We start from the raw sequence: 16520 nt of genomic DNA on the forward strand, positions 1-16520 counted from the left end.
TTTCGTTTTCTTTCTTTGCTGTCTTCTTTCTTCTTTACCGCATGCCGTCTTCTGTATTCTTTCGTTGCTGTCTTCTTTCTTCTTTACCGCATGCCGTCTTCTGTATTCTTTTGTTGCAGTCTTCTTTCTTCTTTACCACATGCCATCTTCTGTCTTCATTGCCGTCTTCTGTCTCGCATGCCTTCTTCTTTCTTTTAAGCTGCATGCCAGTAGGTTTCGCCTTTGCCTTTTTTACCATGTAACTGGCTTACAAATATTTAAAAAAATGTTTGTTTACAAAGTATAAAACAAACATTATTGTAACATTTTTCAACATTTTTTAAGCCAGTTAGATAGAAAAAAAGACAAAGGCGAAACCCAGTGTCTTTGCCAATGCTTGTTCACTAAAGTGTTGAACAGGACCCGAGGGAGAACGAACATTCTCCCTAACACATGATGAGGACATTTAAGTAAACAAATGCACCACTGCCTCATGCAAAGAGCCACAGTTGCCTAACACAGGGACCCACATAGAAGCATTTCACATGGGCCACAAAGAATAGAGAATTTTGCACTTGGCAGTATATCATGTGTAGTCTAAGCTCTACGCAAAAGGGACCTGTTGCACAAACGATCTGTGCCATCTATTTTCTAAATCCAGAAAAGGAAAATTGCAAGGCAGATGGCTAAATCTTCCTTGTAAATGCTGGGCAGATTGGATTTCGTGTGCAGGTACTTAATAAATGTCCTTCCCAGACCACCATTTCAAGAGAGCTGGAGCCTGGAGGAATGAAATTCTAAACATATTGGGACATATTTTTGGCCACGTCACACAGCGCAGCAAGTCACCTTGCTGTACTGCGTGACAGGGAGAGGGAAGGAATGTCCCCTATTTAAAAGAATATGGCTCATTCCTGCCTTTTTCCCTGCAATGACGCCGTTTGGCTGCCTAGCACGAATGTAGACACCTTTGCACCATGGTGCAAGGCTGCCTGCATTTTAAGAAGGAATGTTTTTGTGCAGGAAGGTGCACCTCCCTGCCCAAAAACAATCCCCTGAGGTATTTTCCTCTTTCTATATGAACTGCAAAATGCAGCACACATAGAAAGAGGAAAAATAGGAGAAATATAGCTATTTGCCCTCATTACGCCTCACCTAGGAAGGCCTTTTGGCGGATCCCCAGGTCTACCGCTTACGGTAAATCTGGGATTGCATCATAATCCATGGATGTTGCATAGAACACCCACACAATGCCCATGGAATAATGGTGCTGAGCTGCATTGCTTTACTCCAGATTTATGAAGCCACTTAGGGCCCCACAAGGTGAGCGTGCGTGTCTTCATGAACCGCATTTTGGGCCTGCTTCGTGCACGCACCATGTTGCGTGGTGCAAGAGCAACACAATCCCACTTATAAATATGTCCCATTAAGGGATTATTTGCTTTCTCCTCTTATCATATTGTGCTGGTTCGTGAGAAAAATATCACTAATGTTGCATAATTTACATAGCATGTAAAACCAGACCCATGAAAATCTATTCTGGACTCCTCCCTTTTTTACTCATTAGTTTCTGTTATAAAAATGCCAACAGTAATCTGCAGACACTTGTAATGTGTCGGAAAATATGGCAATTCGCAAGACCATAAATCTGTGCTTTATGTGTATCTATAAAGTGACTCAGACTGTTTTACTTATTTGGTAGCGTCATTAAGATTCTCATTCAATAGTCTGTGGGTGGCATGGTGTGAACACCTATTGAACGGTACCACAATGATCATGTAAATACTTTTACTGACCTGGTTAGGGTTGCTGATGTCAATGCAGCTGTCACAGGCATCACCAACACCATCATTATCTCTGTCTTTCTGATCCACGTTGGGAACCCTCTGGCAGTTGTCCAAGAAGTTCTTAATACCTGGATGTAAATAATGTATAGCTGTTTCTGGAACAATAGTAACACTTTCCTTTTTGCACTTAATCAGATGTGCACAGTTACCACTATTTCTTCTGTTGCAGACTGCGTGGTACAAAAGGGTTCCCAAACATCTTCTCACTTGCTTAAAACCATGCAAACTACAGTACCTTAAGACAAACAAACTCAACAAACAAATGCACCTGGGAAGGTCATCCAATCAGACTCTGTTCTCCCACCGTATCAATACCAGATCGCTTAGAAGGCACTGTCCAGAGACACATAGGAGTCAAGCACCGGCTAAACCTTCACTACAGAACAATTATTTGCTGATTACTACTTTGCTCGCATAACCCCTGCCACATACTAAAGATACATTGCTAACATTATCATCAGGTCCAAAAACACCAAATAAGATAGAGCAGCACAGTGATCACTAAAACAGTATCATCCTTTGTCCGAAACTCTTGTACCAAAAACTTCAGCCAAAATGCACAACACTCCAATGAACCTGACCTTACTAGTTCATCATGGCAATGGTCCTTGAAACTCTACTCACCTAAAGTATTCAAAAACTTCCTAAGCACTTGACCTGAGCATTATGTACAAGTATCTCACTTTCACTTCTAAAAACCACTGATCAAAAGAGAACATGATAGTTTCTTGCTAGCTCACAGTCCAGAAAGAGGAGGTGAGAGGAAAAGACATCATGGAACTAAACTGAAAGGGGTATCTATTGCTTCCAAGGTACAAATACATATGTTCACATCTGTCCACAATGGACCCCTTCATCTGTAAATGGAAACATTTCATGGCACCACTGAAAAACACCCAACTGGCCAAGGTTTATCACCAGTCTGCCAATGCTTAAGAAAACAACATGAACATTTATTCTATTATCTAGATAACAACAACCTTCTTGACACCACCCAATCAGATTTCACAGCTGTCAGTAGCACCAAATTCTCCCTGCTATGCTGATTGGCATTCAAAGGAAAGCAGATGGAAGCCAGATCACACTTCTCATAAAGCATTATCTAAGCAACCCATGGATGTCCATTTCATAGCGTTAGTTATGTAACAACCATATTGTGGTTCCACTCAATATTTTCAATGGCATGGCATGAATATATTTATGTCATGTGCTGAAAATAAATGTGGAGCAGTAACGCATTTCATTTAGAGCTTCTGTACTAATGAGAACACATTGATGCATTTACTACTACCCTGTAAAGGTCAAATTTAGGGTTTTCATCTCAGTAGAGAAAACTGACTGCCTCATAAAGTGCATGCCACAATTACTTTACACATGGAACCAACTCTCCTAACAGTCACACCTCCTCTCCAATGTGGTTTTACTTCACTGCACAACTAATTCCCATTTACTCTATCTTCCATTCACCAGAAAGAATAAAGGAAAATAATTGCCAAACCATCTCCATCCATGTCATCGTCACAGGAGTCTCCTTTTCCATCCCCATCAGTGTCCCTCTGGTCATTGTTCAGTACCATGCGGCAATTGTCGCAAGCATCTCCAAAGATGTCCTGGTCGCTATTCTTCTGGTCAACATTTGCAATGTATACACAGTTATCCTAAATAAAAAGACAAAAACAGCTCCTCTGTGAGCACCAAGCCAAATCCAAGCTTTTATCATCATTTCCTCTAATTGAGGCAACATGAGAGGGCACTCCCTGGCTGGATTTTCCCTATTAGATAGACTAATGCCTTGGGTAGTTGGGCACCCATAATATCCACCCCAAAATGTCAACATGCTCATGTCTGGACAACGTAGCCTACAAGCCAATTTCATATCAACACATCAAAATTTAAATATGGCACTTGGCAGCGAGTATGCTGTCTAGTGATGGAATACTACATTAACCTATGTCTTATGTCTGTTTTAAGTGCATGACTACATCATTTCTTTTGAGATGTGGTTTGTATGATTTGGGAGTCAGATTTGCTGTTAATTTTAAGGCCTAAAATCTTTAACTTTAATTTATGGATACCCAAAAGTAGGGAAAATCCCAACATGTGTTTGGTTACTGAGATATATAAAGTAAGCTAGTAAAGCACTTGTTTTGCACTAAGACATTGGCGCACTTCAGCAGCTTTGTTGGGAAGAACTCCATAATTTCTCAATTTGCAACAAGTGTGGATGCTTACCCTTCTAACACATACTTATACAGGTACAACCTGGTATGTCAGACTCTGGCAATCTGTGTTACTTCTATGTGCTGCGATAATGAGAAACATTGTCTGAGACCATACGTGTATATAGGGTCTTGTCCATGGACATGGCTGTAGAGGGGAAGATCCTGATATCTATGGACAGTCCTTTCGTTTTCTGGGCTAACCTTATATGTAGACCTACATTCTCATCATAATATCGAGTATCTGTCTCTGCTGCATCCATGCTGCCCTTCACTAAGAGAAGCCAGTTAAGCATGCTTAAGAAATCAAATCTGTACTATGTTTCTGCATGTGTGCATGTGTCATGCCGGTGTTCCTATTACATGGATATAGATCTAACATTTGCTAACAGAGTCTCCACTCTCATAAACATATGTCTTATTGTACACATGAAAATTTGTCTGGCACGATCTGGGGCGTCTCTTCGTATCATTCAGGATATCTCCATGTGCATTCATCCTTCCTATAGGCCCATGTCACACTAGGGAAGAATCTTGATATGTGAGTAATCAACAAGTCCTGCTTCAGACCTCCAACTACTAGATAGCTCTAGAATAAGTGCCTATTCCCATGTCACCATTCTTTTTTTGACACTTGCTATCTTCTTCAAAATAGTCTGGAGAGGGACAAGAACTGGGTGATACTGACTTTGTTAATGGCAGCAGGAAGAGTAAGGCATCCAGATCCTGGTCCACGCTAAAGAGGAGCAAAGCATCCAGTTCCTGGTCAACAATGAGGTGGGGAGAGGTGCATCAGAAGGGACCCAGGAGATGGTGGAGGGGGTGAAAGCATTGTTCATTTATTAAAAGGAGATGAACAAAGGGGAACAAGAGACCAGCTTTAAAAGTAGACGCCAAATGTGGTCAACACTTGAAAACAAGACTAGCTCTATTCAGTTGCTGTCATTGCCATCATATACGGGATCTACAGGAGACAGTATTTGATGAACATTACTGCTGATACCATCATAATAGCAGCACCACTGGTGAAGATCCGCTAGCACTCCTGGATCTCTAACACAACTCATAAATGCTGGCACCACTGCTATCTGCCTCAACCAGGTGCCTACATCTTGGCATGCTAGATAGTTTCTGGCCATCAGGTGAAAAGCTGCTGATTCTCACCAAACACACGTGCAACACAAATAGCACTCTAAATCTGCCGATCCCAAGTATCAACTTCTGTATCAACATTTGTAAGCATAGAATTGGCTCAATGGGCATCCACATGGAACTAGAAAGTGAGAAGAAACTGGTTTATCGCAGATGGATGAACATATCAGAAAGTAGGTTTTCTCAGTAACAGTGAATGCATTAAGTGGTTAAGTAGAGACGGAAGACAGAAGAATGTTTCTTAGAATCACTTGCTACAATTACGACAGGGGGAATTAGAGCCCTAAAACGGCAAATTTAGCTTTTACCTTGCTTGATTTGAAAGAAACTCAGTAAAAGTATTATTATAATAAAGCTAATTAAGTAGGGGCTGTGAAAGTTGTAAGTGTTGTTACAGTAAAAAATAAAGTACTATCTTGATTCATGTAACAAGTGATCAATCACAGAAACATGCCTCTGAGCAAATTCACTAACCAGGAATACAAAACCAATTATTAACTAGGGTCTAATTGTTCTTTGAAGAGTGGGCCTAGAATTGTAACCACAAAGTATATGTCATTAGCCTACACAAATGCCATACAGGGAGCAAGTCAAGAAAACAGTGTGCTCCAATGACAGAAAGATTGATTGAAAGACAAAGACGTCCTAGATCACTCTATTAACAAATACAATAATGAAAGACTCAAAAGGAATAAGAAAGTAACAGTGGTGAGTTCACAAGGTCTCCTTAATCTTTATATCCACATGAGAAAGCATAATTGCTTCTATACTTGACATCAAACCTTCTCAGACCTAGAACCCTGAAAGCTGTGCAGTATATCACTGCCCTATGATAGGCCAAAAAAACCAAGGCCCGTATTTATACTTTTTTAGCGCCGCATTTGCGCCGCTTTTTGACGCAAAAACGGCGCAAACTTACAAAAAACAATTGTATTTTGCAAGTTAGCGCCGATTGTGCGTCAAAAAACGACGCAAATGCGGCGCTAAAAAAGTATAAATATGGGCCCAAGTTCCTTTTCTTTCCTTTTTGGTGGATACTCTGGCTAATGCAGATTCCTGCCTTTGAGAATACCCCCTGCTCTAAACTGTATCCAGAGATTTTTATAGCAGTGTTCCCACATGCTAGTTGGTGGTGTCATTCTGCTCTGCAATGACTCCATACCCCCAGGAAATAATGGAGCAGAGCTGCACATAAGCACCACCTCTGGCAATTGACACCAGTTTTTTTCAACTTTCTCCTTTAGCACCCTCAGAATCAGAGCATTGAAAAACTAGTCAGGACAGTGTGCTAGATTCTCAATGGGACTTAAATGTTTAAGAGACAACTCTACAGAACAGGAGGAGGGAGGGCAGTAAGGAACCTGCGGTTAGATAGAGTATCCACCAGAAAGGCCATTAGCGAAAGTAAGTAACTTGTTCTTCTGATAAATATTCCTAACTGTAGAGTCTTCACATCAACAATAGATACCATAGTAGTAACTGCCAAGTTGGAGGATCAGGGGAGTGGACTCTGAAAAAAACTTTGCTGAAGATTGCTGAAGGGACGCATTGTCTAGGGGTCAGTAAGCTGGAACAAGATGAAGGATATAGACTGCGCCAACACCCTCAATGGCCATCAACCAAACCTCATCCATGACCGGCATGCCGACCTCAAAGCCTTCAACAACTTGATCTTTACCAGCGCAGACACTCTAGACCCCCGGAAGAACCTCAGACACTTAGGAACCAACACACAAACCAGCTGGTTCATCGTTGGCTTTAAAAACTACAAATGCCATTGCAAAGAGCTGAAGAGAAAATGCAGAACCGGCCAAGACACCACTGCAAGAAACACGTACAAGTCCATGCTCAGGAAATACCACACCCAATTCAACCAGGCAAGAAAAACAGCTCTAATTCTCTGACTGGAAAACAACTCCAAAGAGCTCTTGAACATCTTAAAAGAATTCTCCAACCCCCCAGCCGCTTCGTCAACTCCATCACCCCTTCACAAACCTCTATGACAACCTCTTTGATGTCTTTCACAAAAATCCTCAAGATCTACAACAAATTTGACCCCCCCAACACAAGACACAAGAACTCATGAACCAGTTGCCCACCACTACCAAATCAGACCACTAGATCACAAACTGGAAACCCCTCAACTCAGAAGACACCCCCAAAATCATGAGAACAATCAACTCTGGGGTCCCCACCTACCCATGCCCCAACCACATTTACAACTTAGGAGGAGCTCTGATCAGATTCCATCTCACCACGATCATCAACACCTACATCCAAAATGGAGTCTTCCCGAACAAGTGGAAACATGCATAAATTAAAGCTTTCCTGAAAAAACCCACAGCAGACTCAAAAGAACTCAGCAACTACAGATCCATCTCGCTTCTGCCCTTCCCATCTACAGTCATGGAGAAAGCTATCACCACCACCTACTGGATATCTCTAAGTCTGGCTTCCCGAGCAACCAGAGCATGGAAACTGCTCTCATTGCAGCAACTGATGACACCCGGACCACCATGGACATGGGGAAACTGCAGCAATCATACTACTCAACGTCTCTGCAGCCTTCAACACCATCACTCACAGCACCCTCATCACAAGACTCCACAACTCCGGAGTATGTCAACCCACCCTGAGATGGCTGGCCTCTTTTCTCTCCATCCTACACTTCTGAACAGAAGAACCTCATCTGTGGAGTCTCTCCAGGATCTTCGGTGAGCCCTACCCTTTTCGATGTCTATATGGCACCACTCACCCACAAGATCCCTCTAAATCATATAATCAAATCAGACGACAGCCAGGCCACTCTCACCCTCACAAACAACAACCACACCACCAGGACAAACTTCACCACCTGCATGTCAAACATAGCAAATTGTATGAAACTGAACTGCCTAAAACTCAACAAGGATAAAACAGGAGTCCTGATATTCAGGAACAAGAGCTCTCCATGGGACTCCTCTTGGTGGCAATCAGACCTGTGTCCCATACCCAACCCCACTTACCATGTCAGAAACCCCAGCGTCATCTTGGAAGACAGACTCACAATGGTCAAACAAGTGAACGCCATTGCCTCTTCCTGGTTCTTCATCCTATGTATGGTCTGTGAAATATTCCTATGGCTCCTCACTGACGCCAAACACACGGTCACCCAGGCCCTCATCACCAGAAGACTAGACTACAGCAAAACACTCTATGCCCGCTTTACAAGTCAACTCAGACAAAGACTCTAGACCACCCAGAATGCCATCACTAGACCCATCCTCAACATCCCCTACAGTGCACATATCAAACCCCACCTCAGAGAACTGCAGGTTACCGATCCAGAACTGATTCCAATTCAAACTACTCACACACACTCATACAAAGCCCTCCACACCATCGGACCTGCATACCTTAACCACCGCCTCAACTTCCACCAACCCACCATAATTCAGGGCATGGTGAGGACTAGGGTTGATGTAACTAAAGCCCATCAGCAAATGTATCCGTCTACATACAGCAATGTCAGAGTCCAGCTATTTCCCTGTGGTGCAGAGCATGCATGCCCCTTCAAGGATGTTGCCACAAGTTACCCAAAATGTAACTTGTCACGGTCTCTATTTATGCAGCCAATATATGGTTAGCAAATGTGAAGCAATAATATTTTATATGAACCATCTATAAGAGGCTTTGTATAGAGCACAGATCATGTACTGCATTACGTCAATGTGCTTTCACACGGGATGGTTAAGGAAAGTGAAGTGAAGTAAAGTGATGGGCCATGGATCACACAATTTGATTAAGAGTGGGTGCGAGGATTTGAGCCCAGGATTGCATATTGTGGAGTACAAAGACTGTAGGATTGCATCCTTCTCTTGTCCGTTTAATAACAGAGCTCAGTGCTTTGTATTCAGATATTCAATTAATGTTAAGTACGGAGTTCAAAAAATATACTTACCACTCCTTGAATCAAACTGATACTGTTCACACACATGTACATGTGTGCAGTAATAAGATTTAAAGGTGCACTTTGGAATGTTTCCGCAGACACTGAAGTTCAAACACAGTGACAGAACCAGTGGTACAGCAAGGTCTTCATCAGCCCTTATGCAAGAAAGGAAGCTGGATCCCCTCCTCCCCTCCACTCCTTAGTATGGTAGTAAAAACAGTAACTAATTAGAGTGAAGTGGACCCTTCACACCCCTGTCCCACTGTGCCTTCTGCAACATTGATAGTTACACCCCTGGACAGAACATTCCTGTCTGAAACCATGCTGCAGTTCTCAAGAGTGTCTTCCTGAAGAACTGCAGCCTAAGGTGCAAGCTTCAATTGTTCTGCTAATTATTTAATTGCGATCATTGAGGTGTCGACACTTTCCTAAAATACTTTTTCTCAAGCCAGCCTAGCCAGCAGTCACATTTACTTTAAATAGATGCCCTGCCTTCTCTTTGCTGGCTCGCCTGGTGCAATCTTCAGAGAGGGTCTACTCCTCAATGACAGCAATTAAATACTTAACGAAATAAAGAGGTCTTGCAGCCCCCACAGTTTGTTCCTCAGGTTGCAGCACTTCTTGGAGACTAAGGCTACGTGCAGCATGGCTTCAAAGGGACATATCACGTTCTGTTTGCCACTGTTTAATCTTCAGTTTCTATTTAAAAATCTGGGGGTAATATTGCCCCTAGAATCCCCCACTCCAAATGGTGGAGGGGGCAATCACACCCATACCCCACAGTTCGGTTCCTATGCCCATGTATTGTGTGCACGACTGCTCTTCTATCCTGCATGAGGTTAACCCCAGCTCTGCCCTGCTATTAATCATTTTGATTAAATAAGGTCCTTCACCTGCTCGTTTGCAATGCCATCCCCATCTGCATCATCATCACACGCGTCTCCAATGCCGTCTCTGTCTGAGTCCTCTTGGCCAGAGTTTGGAACATTGACACAGTTGTCCTACAGATGGGCAAAAAAGTGAAAGAACAGGACATGAATGCACCACATTCATCCATCTGCCTGGAAGATGTTCCCTCTTACATGCAATTTTTTTTATTGATTTTAAAACAAACAAATCATATGAACAGGAGGCATTATGGGAGGGAAAGACATGCATATGCATACATCAATTACATTTTGACATATCTGAGCAAATGATGCAAGCAATAACCCCACTCTGTTCAGACAACACCCTCCTCGGTAGTGATCTGAGAAATATGTCCCGTTAATGCTTGTTCACAAGGACTCCCAGGGTCAGCCTAAGAAGAAAGCAGTGTGAAGGATAGTCGGCGGGGTTGACCAGCACCACTGAGTTAGGTGCGTCCTCCACGACCCCTCCAATCCCTGGCAAGCAAGATAGGTAGTCAAACGGGGCACAAATAACTTTAGGGCAAGAACGCGCTGGCATACGTTCCCAATATGCCCTCAGCTGCTCTTGGCAGTATGTTGCATCCTGGAGCCAACCTTTTGGAGTAGGGGCAGCACTTCGACCCTAGTGCCTAGCCACTCGCCTTTTAGCCAGCAGAAATATCATTGCGTTTAGTCGTCTGTTCTTGGGAGGGGTCTCCTTTATGAAGCCCAAAATGACTGCCTGTGGCGTTAACTGTGGTTGCTGGCCTGTAATCTGGGCAACAATGTTAAAAACATCTATCCAGTATGCCACTGTACAATGTAAGACCAGGCGAGGTGCAGAAAAGTGGTCAAGGGTGCCGCAAGCAGTGGGCATCCTCCTCAAGTCCCATTTTGTGCATCTGAACAGGCGTACAATACGCCCTGTGCAGAAAGTTGGAATGTATTAATCTAGTCTATACTTCGGAGAGCAGGACAGTGGTTGGGCATAGCGGTATCACCATTGTTCCTTTGAAATGGGAGGGGTGCGAGCAGCGCGAGCTCTGGAGGCACACAGGGGCCTTGTCCTGCATTTTGGTGTACAGCCTTGTGATCAACTTCCTGGGAGATGGGTTTGTGAGAATGTGGTCTAGGGCATGCAGCATAGGTGGGGGTTTCAGAAATGTACTGTGCAAAGCAGGTAATGCAACGTGGAGTTGGTGGTACAACAGTATGACTAGGGGTCTGTGTTTGGATCATCATGTTTGGTTTGCGGCCTAAGGAACTGTTCTCCAGGGTAAAGAGTGCCAAGTGTGGTCTGCCCTAAATGGCTGGCCTGCTGACAAGCCCCATCATTATCAGTATGTTTTGCTGTTGGAACTGCAGGTGTCTAGAGGTAGTCCATGCGTGCTTTCCGCTGCAGTCCATCCCACACCCATAGTGTGCAGGCTACTCTATCGATCTGTGTCCATAGCCTATTGCTTCTCAGCTCATATAGCGAGTCTCCATAACTGATGCCTCATTTTATTCGGACAATCGCTCTTGAAGGACAGCCTATGCCCATAGTTTCGTAGTTTAGAAAAATTGCAATTCAAGCTGACGGATGTCAGTTTCCAATCAGGTCCAGTGTGTGCGTGAAGCAGACAACTCTAATATCACCTTAAATGCCTCCCACAGTGTGGACTGGGAGTCAACGAATCACTTGTTCTGGGTGAAGCATTTAAGTATTGCTGTCATGAGTGCCTGTCGGAAAACACCAGGTCGTGAAGTGCATGTGGAGCAAGTCTCCGAGAGAAGGGCCTAGGCTGGGATGGGCGAGCTCCAGTAAGCCCAGGACATGATTAGATAGGGTACTAGCGAGGTTACATATACTGGTGGTCCAGGTCAGCGCATCACAGGACACTAATCAGTAATCTATCCTGGACCAAATGTTGTGAGTGGAAATTATACATCTGCCCCTGGTGCTGGTAGAATGATGGGTCCGCAATATATCAAGGAGATTGTTATCCTGCATAAATGTATGGAGTCGAGCGTCAGCACCCACATCAGGCCGCCTAGTGTTGCTTGACCTGTCAACCTTTTGGTCTAGGATCACATTAAAATCCCCACCCCAAAGCATCACACCAGATTCCATAGCGGTGATTAAATGCCAGATCTCTGCAAAGGAATCAGAAGGATCAACACTGGGGCAATAGAGCAAGGCTAGTATTATAGGGAGGCCATGCAGCGTACCCTGTAGTATAACAAACATGCCCTCAGTGTCATAGAGTGGTTGATGAGTGCACCAGTACAGCCCTTTATGGATGAGGATGACAGTGCCACAGCTTTATTGGAACATAGAGAGACATGCATTTCAGTAGCCCATTCCAACCAAAGGTTGGGGCGCGTACCCTTCATTAGGTGAAGTTCCTGTAGGAGCAGAAGTCCATGTGGTGTTGTTTAAGATATGAATGTACCAGTTGTGCCTTGCTGCAACCATTGAGCCCCTGGATGTTCCAGGTTAGACATCTAATAAGTGACATCCGGTGTATAGGGTTATATACTGCGCACACCACACATGAAGGGAATATGCCTATCATGCATAGAATGCTAAAGGGTGATATGGCAAAAATGTGGAGTGTAAAGCATGCAATACTAACAGAAAAAAACAGAGATACCACACACTTCAACCTCCCAAACTAGTTGAATAACGCCATCCTAACCCCCACCCCTCACCCACCCACAACCCAGCACTCATACAGCACATCAGGAATCATCCCTCGGGGACATTAGAAGCCCAAGCTTGCATCCTGGTTCATACTAAGCTGGGTGGCCGAGTATCTAAAACCCCGTGGTAGGTCGATGCGAGGATTACTGTTCTCACCTATCGTCTGGAATCCCCCATTGCATCACCTCTCAGCATGAGTAGTCAAGATATGCAGAGAATTCCAGCCAGGTTTAGGAAAGAGCCAGAGCAGGACCATATAATCAACTAATAATTAGCACTGAAATGTCCACTGGTACCGTCCCCAGGGCGGCTGTTACTGGCTGTTGGGTGATGCCACATTTCCAGGAATACTTCATGGGTGCCTTGGGGTCTGTGAAGTAGTGCTGCTTTCCGTCCAAGTTGATTTGATGGTTAGCCGGATACAGCAAGGAATAAGTGATCCCAGACTACTGGACGACACATTTCACAGACAAGCATTTGTGGTGTGCTGTCTGGACCGCAAGTGTGAAATCAGGATACAGAGAGAGCGACCTGCCCTGGTATTAGACTGACTGATGATCTCTGGCCAGTCACCAAATGATTTCTCTATCCCTATATTTAAGTAACCTGGCAACAATAGGTAACACCGGGGCCCCTGGCAGGCAATGTAGACCAAGCACTTGATTTGCAAGCTCCACTATAAAAATGGTGATAAAGCATCTCCAAACAGAAAGTGGAGCATATTTTTCTCCATCCAGAGAAGGTTTTCACCAACAGAAGCATGTGTGTCCTCCAGATTCGAGGTATGGGTTATCAATGCAGTCTTCATGTTTGTCCACTGGCTCCTTGATGCGATCCATTTTGCTGGTCAAGAAGTCTATCTTGGAATCAGTGGTGCAGAGGCTGTTCTTAAAATCAATAAACATGGCCCTTATGTCTGGGCTTGTGTCTCCCAACGTGGCAGCAGAGGTGTCCTGGTTGCCCACATCTGGATAGTTGTGCGCATGTGCCTCTTACCATCGTAGGTAAGCTTGGGATGTCTGGCGTCAGCTTTGCCCATGATGCATGATTGATGGATGGGGGCTACCTCTCTGGCTCCAGATATGCGAGCAGGTAGGAGTGGGGGGGGAGGGGCAGGGGCATGAGAATACTCGGTCAACGGTCAAGAGCAGGGATGTCCAAGGATGGTGGTGGATGATCTCATCCCTACAAGGTCCTGCAACTGGATCCTCAGCCTTAGATGTTCAGCGGCCCTTCAGTGGCCCCATGTTGTCCTTACCACAGGGACATGCAGTAGTGGTTCCCTAGATCTCTGTGAGCAGGACAATTCAGCAGGCCCACTGGCCCCTAGCGGGCCAGAGCTGGCCAGTATCAGAGGACTGCGAGCGCACACACTCCAGCATCCAGTACTTGCATCCACGCAACCCAGGCCAAGCCCGCCTCCTGCCCCACACCTGTATCTATTGGCACGAGGAGCGGAAGGCCAGAGCAGGTGTGCATCCCATTCAATGGCAGTCCTGGCTGCCACACTTCTTACCGCCAGCCGAGGCCTCAGAGCAGCCGCTGCGCTGCCAGGCCATTCACTCCATCGGTGTGGCTCCAAGCACGTAGGTGGCCTCAGTTATCACCAATCTGCTGCTCCACTCCTCTCCACACAGGGAACCCTCAGTGTGAGCTCTGCCACCTGAGGACCAGGGATAGCGTTCCTCACCAGAAGCTAGCCGCTCCTCCATTGTCTCTACTCATAGCCATCACAGCTTGGCCTCTTCCTCACATAGGCATACCAACAAGGATGACAGGCAAAGGCTGATTTTGGGCCCCTCACCATCTCACAGGTGGGAGAAAGCGTTTAATCATCTCCTTTCAGGAAATGCAGCAGTATGGGAGGGAAACAAGAAGGACAGATGTGCCCTCACTCCAAGGACAAATTATGGATTCATTTAAAGGTCAGCTGAGCCTCGCTAGGTGGCAGTTACCTTGCTGTCGAGCTTTCTAGTGCGCCCCCTTACATGCATCAAACTAGAACGTTTAAATGGCTGTTTTTTTTTTTTTTTTTTTTTTTTAAAGCATTTTTGAGGAACATTTAATCACTGCTACCCCTTTTAAAGTAGAAGTTGGTGAGCCAACAAATTAACAGGGTGAGCCGAGCCTATGGTTTGGCTCGGTTCCTCAAGTCTGTGCCCAAGCCTAGGCCTGAAGATAATTCCTATGTAAATCATACAATGAACATCACGTAAAATATGATAAAGTCTCTTCAAAATTCAAAAAAGTGCATTTCTTTACATGTGGAAGCTTTGACATTCATAAGGCACACTATATACAACTGGTAGTCTGAACCTTATTTGAAAGTGCTTTCATATGCGATAATGAGTAAAAAACAGTTTTTTAACTTTTGAAATAAAATATTTGCCTAAGATCACACAATTTAAGCTGATTTACCCAGGTTTTCTGGTTTCACTTTGAACAAAACAGCAAGTAAAGAGATATCTACTTGCTTTACCTTACGTTAAGGCTTTGTTTTCACCTCAGTGCATTTTTCGAAATGTAACACAAATTCAACCCGAAGGTTTTGGATGCTTTATATTAGCACCAGTTACATTACACAAGGTCGCACTGCATTGTCTGTAGGCGTGGGGAGATAAAGTGATGCACCCAGAATCACAGGATGTTGATCCGATGCAGAGACTCGAACTTTGTTTCCCAATTCCACAGTCTGCACCTCTTGCCCTAACGCCACGCCCTGGGTGGAGGGAGGAAGGCAGGCAGACGCTACACAAAAGCTCGGCTCGTTATTGGCATGAGATTGCAACAGAACCTCGAGCTGAGCCAGAGCCAGTCTTCAGGCTCGAGCCTGGCTCAAGCTTTCAGTGATTCGCCCACCTCCATTTAAAAGTTAATAAAGCTGCTCACCTTTCGACAGTTTCTGGCCAGGCACTTTTGTTCTTGATCTGGGTATCCATCAATATCTGTGTCTCTCCCGCAGATATATCCATCACCTGCCCAGCCAATGGCGCACTGAAAGGAAAATCAAGGTGTGGGTTTAATGTTTTGTGCAGTCTTTGAAGCTGCGCTTTGAAGAGGATTCAAGCAATAAGTGTACGTTTTCACATGACACTGAAGGAGAGTGTACACTAGGGCTTCCATGAAGCTATGTCGGGGCACCTGTACTACATCCATGTGTAATGATAGCACCACCATACTTCACACCTACCTGTAGGAAAAGGAATAGCATTCTGGCAATGCATAAGGACATGTACTCCTCCGACTGTATGGTAAACAGTGTTTGACTAAACTGGTCCATTACATAGTTTACTATTGGTATTTAGTCATTTGTTATCTTATATGTATTTATTGTAAGCATTTTATGTACAATAAACTCAACTTCTCTCTCTACCCCTGTTGTATGGCAAACCAACCTCTAATACACACATATGCAGCACACATATGCACCGACTCTTGGAAACCGCAGCCCTGCAGAAATAAAAGTCAATGTCTGGCAGCCTAGTGCCTAGCACAGAAACCATCTCCTGCCTAGAACACTGAGGCCATGGGTGATAGATAGGGATCTTGCCTTTGATGTAAACCATACTTGAACCCCCTGCAGGCTGGTTTTCTGGGGGGCAAATGTCTGCATTCGTGATATTTTAAACTTATATAATTAGGAACATAATGTGTACCTTGTGATACTTATTGTAGATATTAGTCCATTGTTACCAGTCAGCTCCTACACCCTTAGCTTCAATTTTTTACTAGTGGAAATACATTTAACTTATCTGTATTGCTAAGTGTTTTAACTTAAAAATAGATTTTCAGTCCTAATCAAATTGCTCTACTTGG

General features: G+C 44.3%; 1 protein-coding gene across 1 annotated transcript in view; it reads right to left on the minus strand.

The window, feature by feature from the left end:
- Positions 1-16520, minus strand: part of THBS4 (thrombospondin 4) — a 201847-nt gene that overhangs the window by 86915 nt on the left and 98412 nt on the right. The window contains exons 11-14 of the mRNA XM_069223165.1: positions 15594-15698; positions 10022-10129; positions 3325-3484; positions 1776-1894 (exon numbers count right to left, since the gene is read on the minus strand). Coding sequence (XP_069079266.1) covers positions 1776-1894; positions 3325-3484; positions 10022-10129; positions 15594-15698 — 492 coding nt within the window. The remainder of the gene's footprint in view (positions 1-1775; positions 1895-3324; positions 3485-10021; positions 10130-15593; positions 15699-16520) is intronic.

This window comes from Pleurodeles waltl, chromosome 1_1, assembly GCF_031143425.1.
Source record: "Pleurodeles waltl isolate 20211129_DDA chromosome 1_1, aPleWal1.hap1.20221129, whole genome shotgun sequence".
NCBI classification, from domain to species: Eukaryota; Metazoa; Chordata; class Amphibia; order Caudata; family Salamandridae; genus Pleurodeles; species Pleurodeles waltl.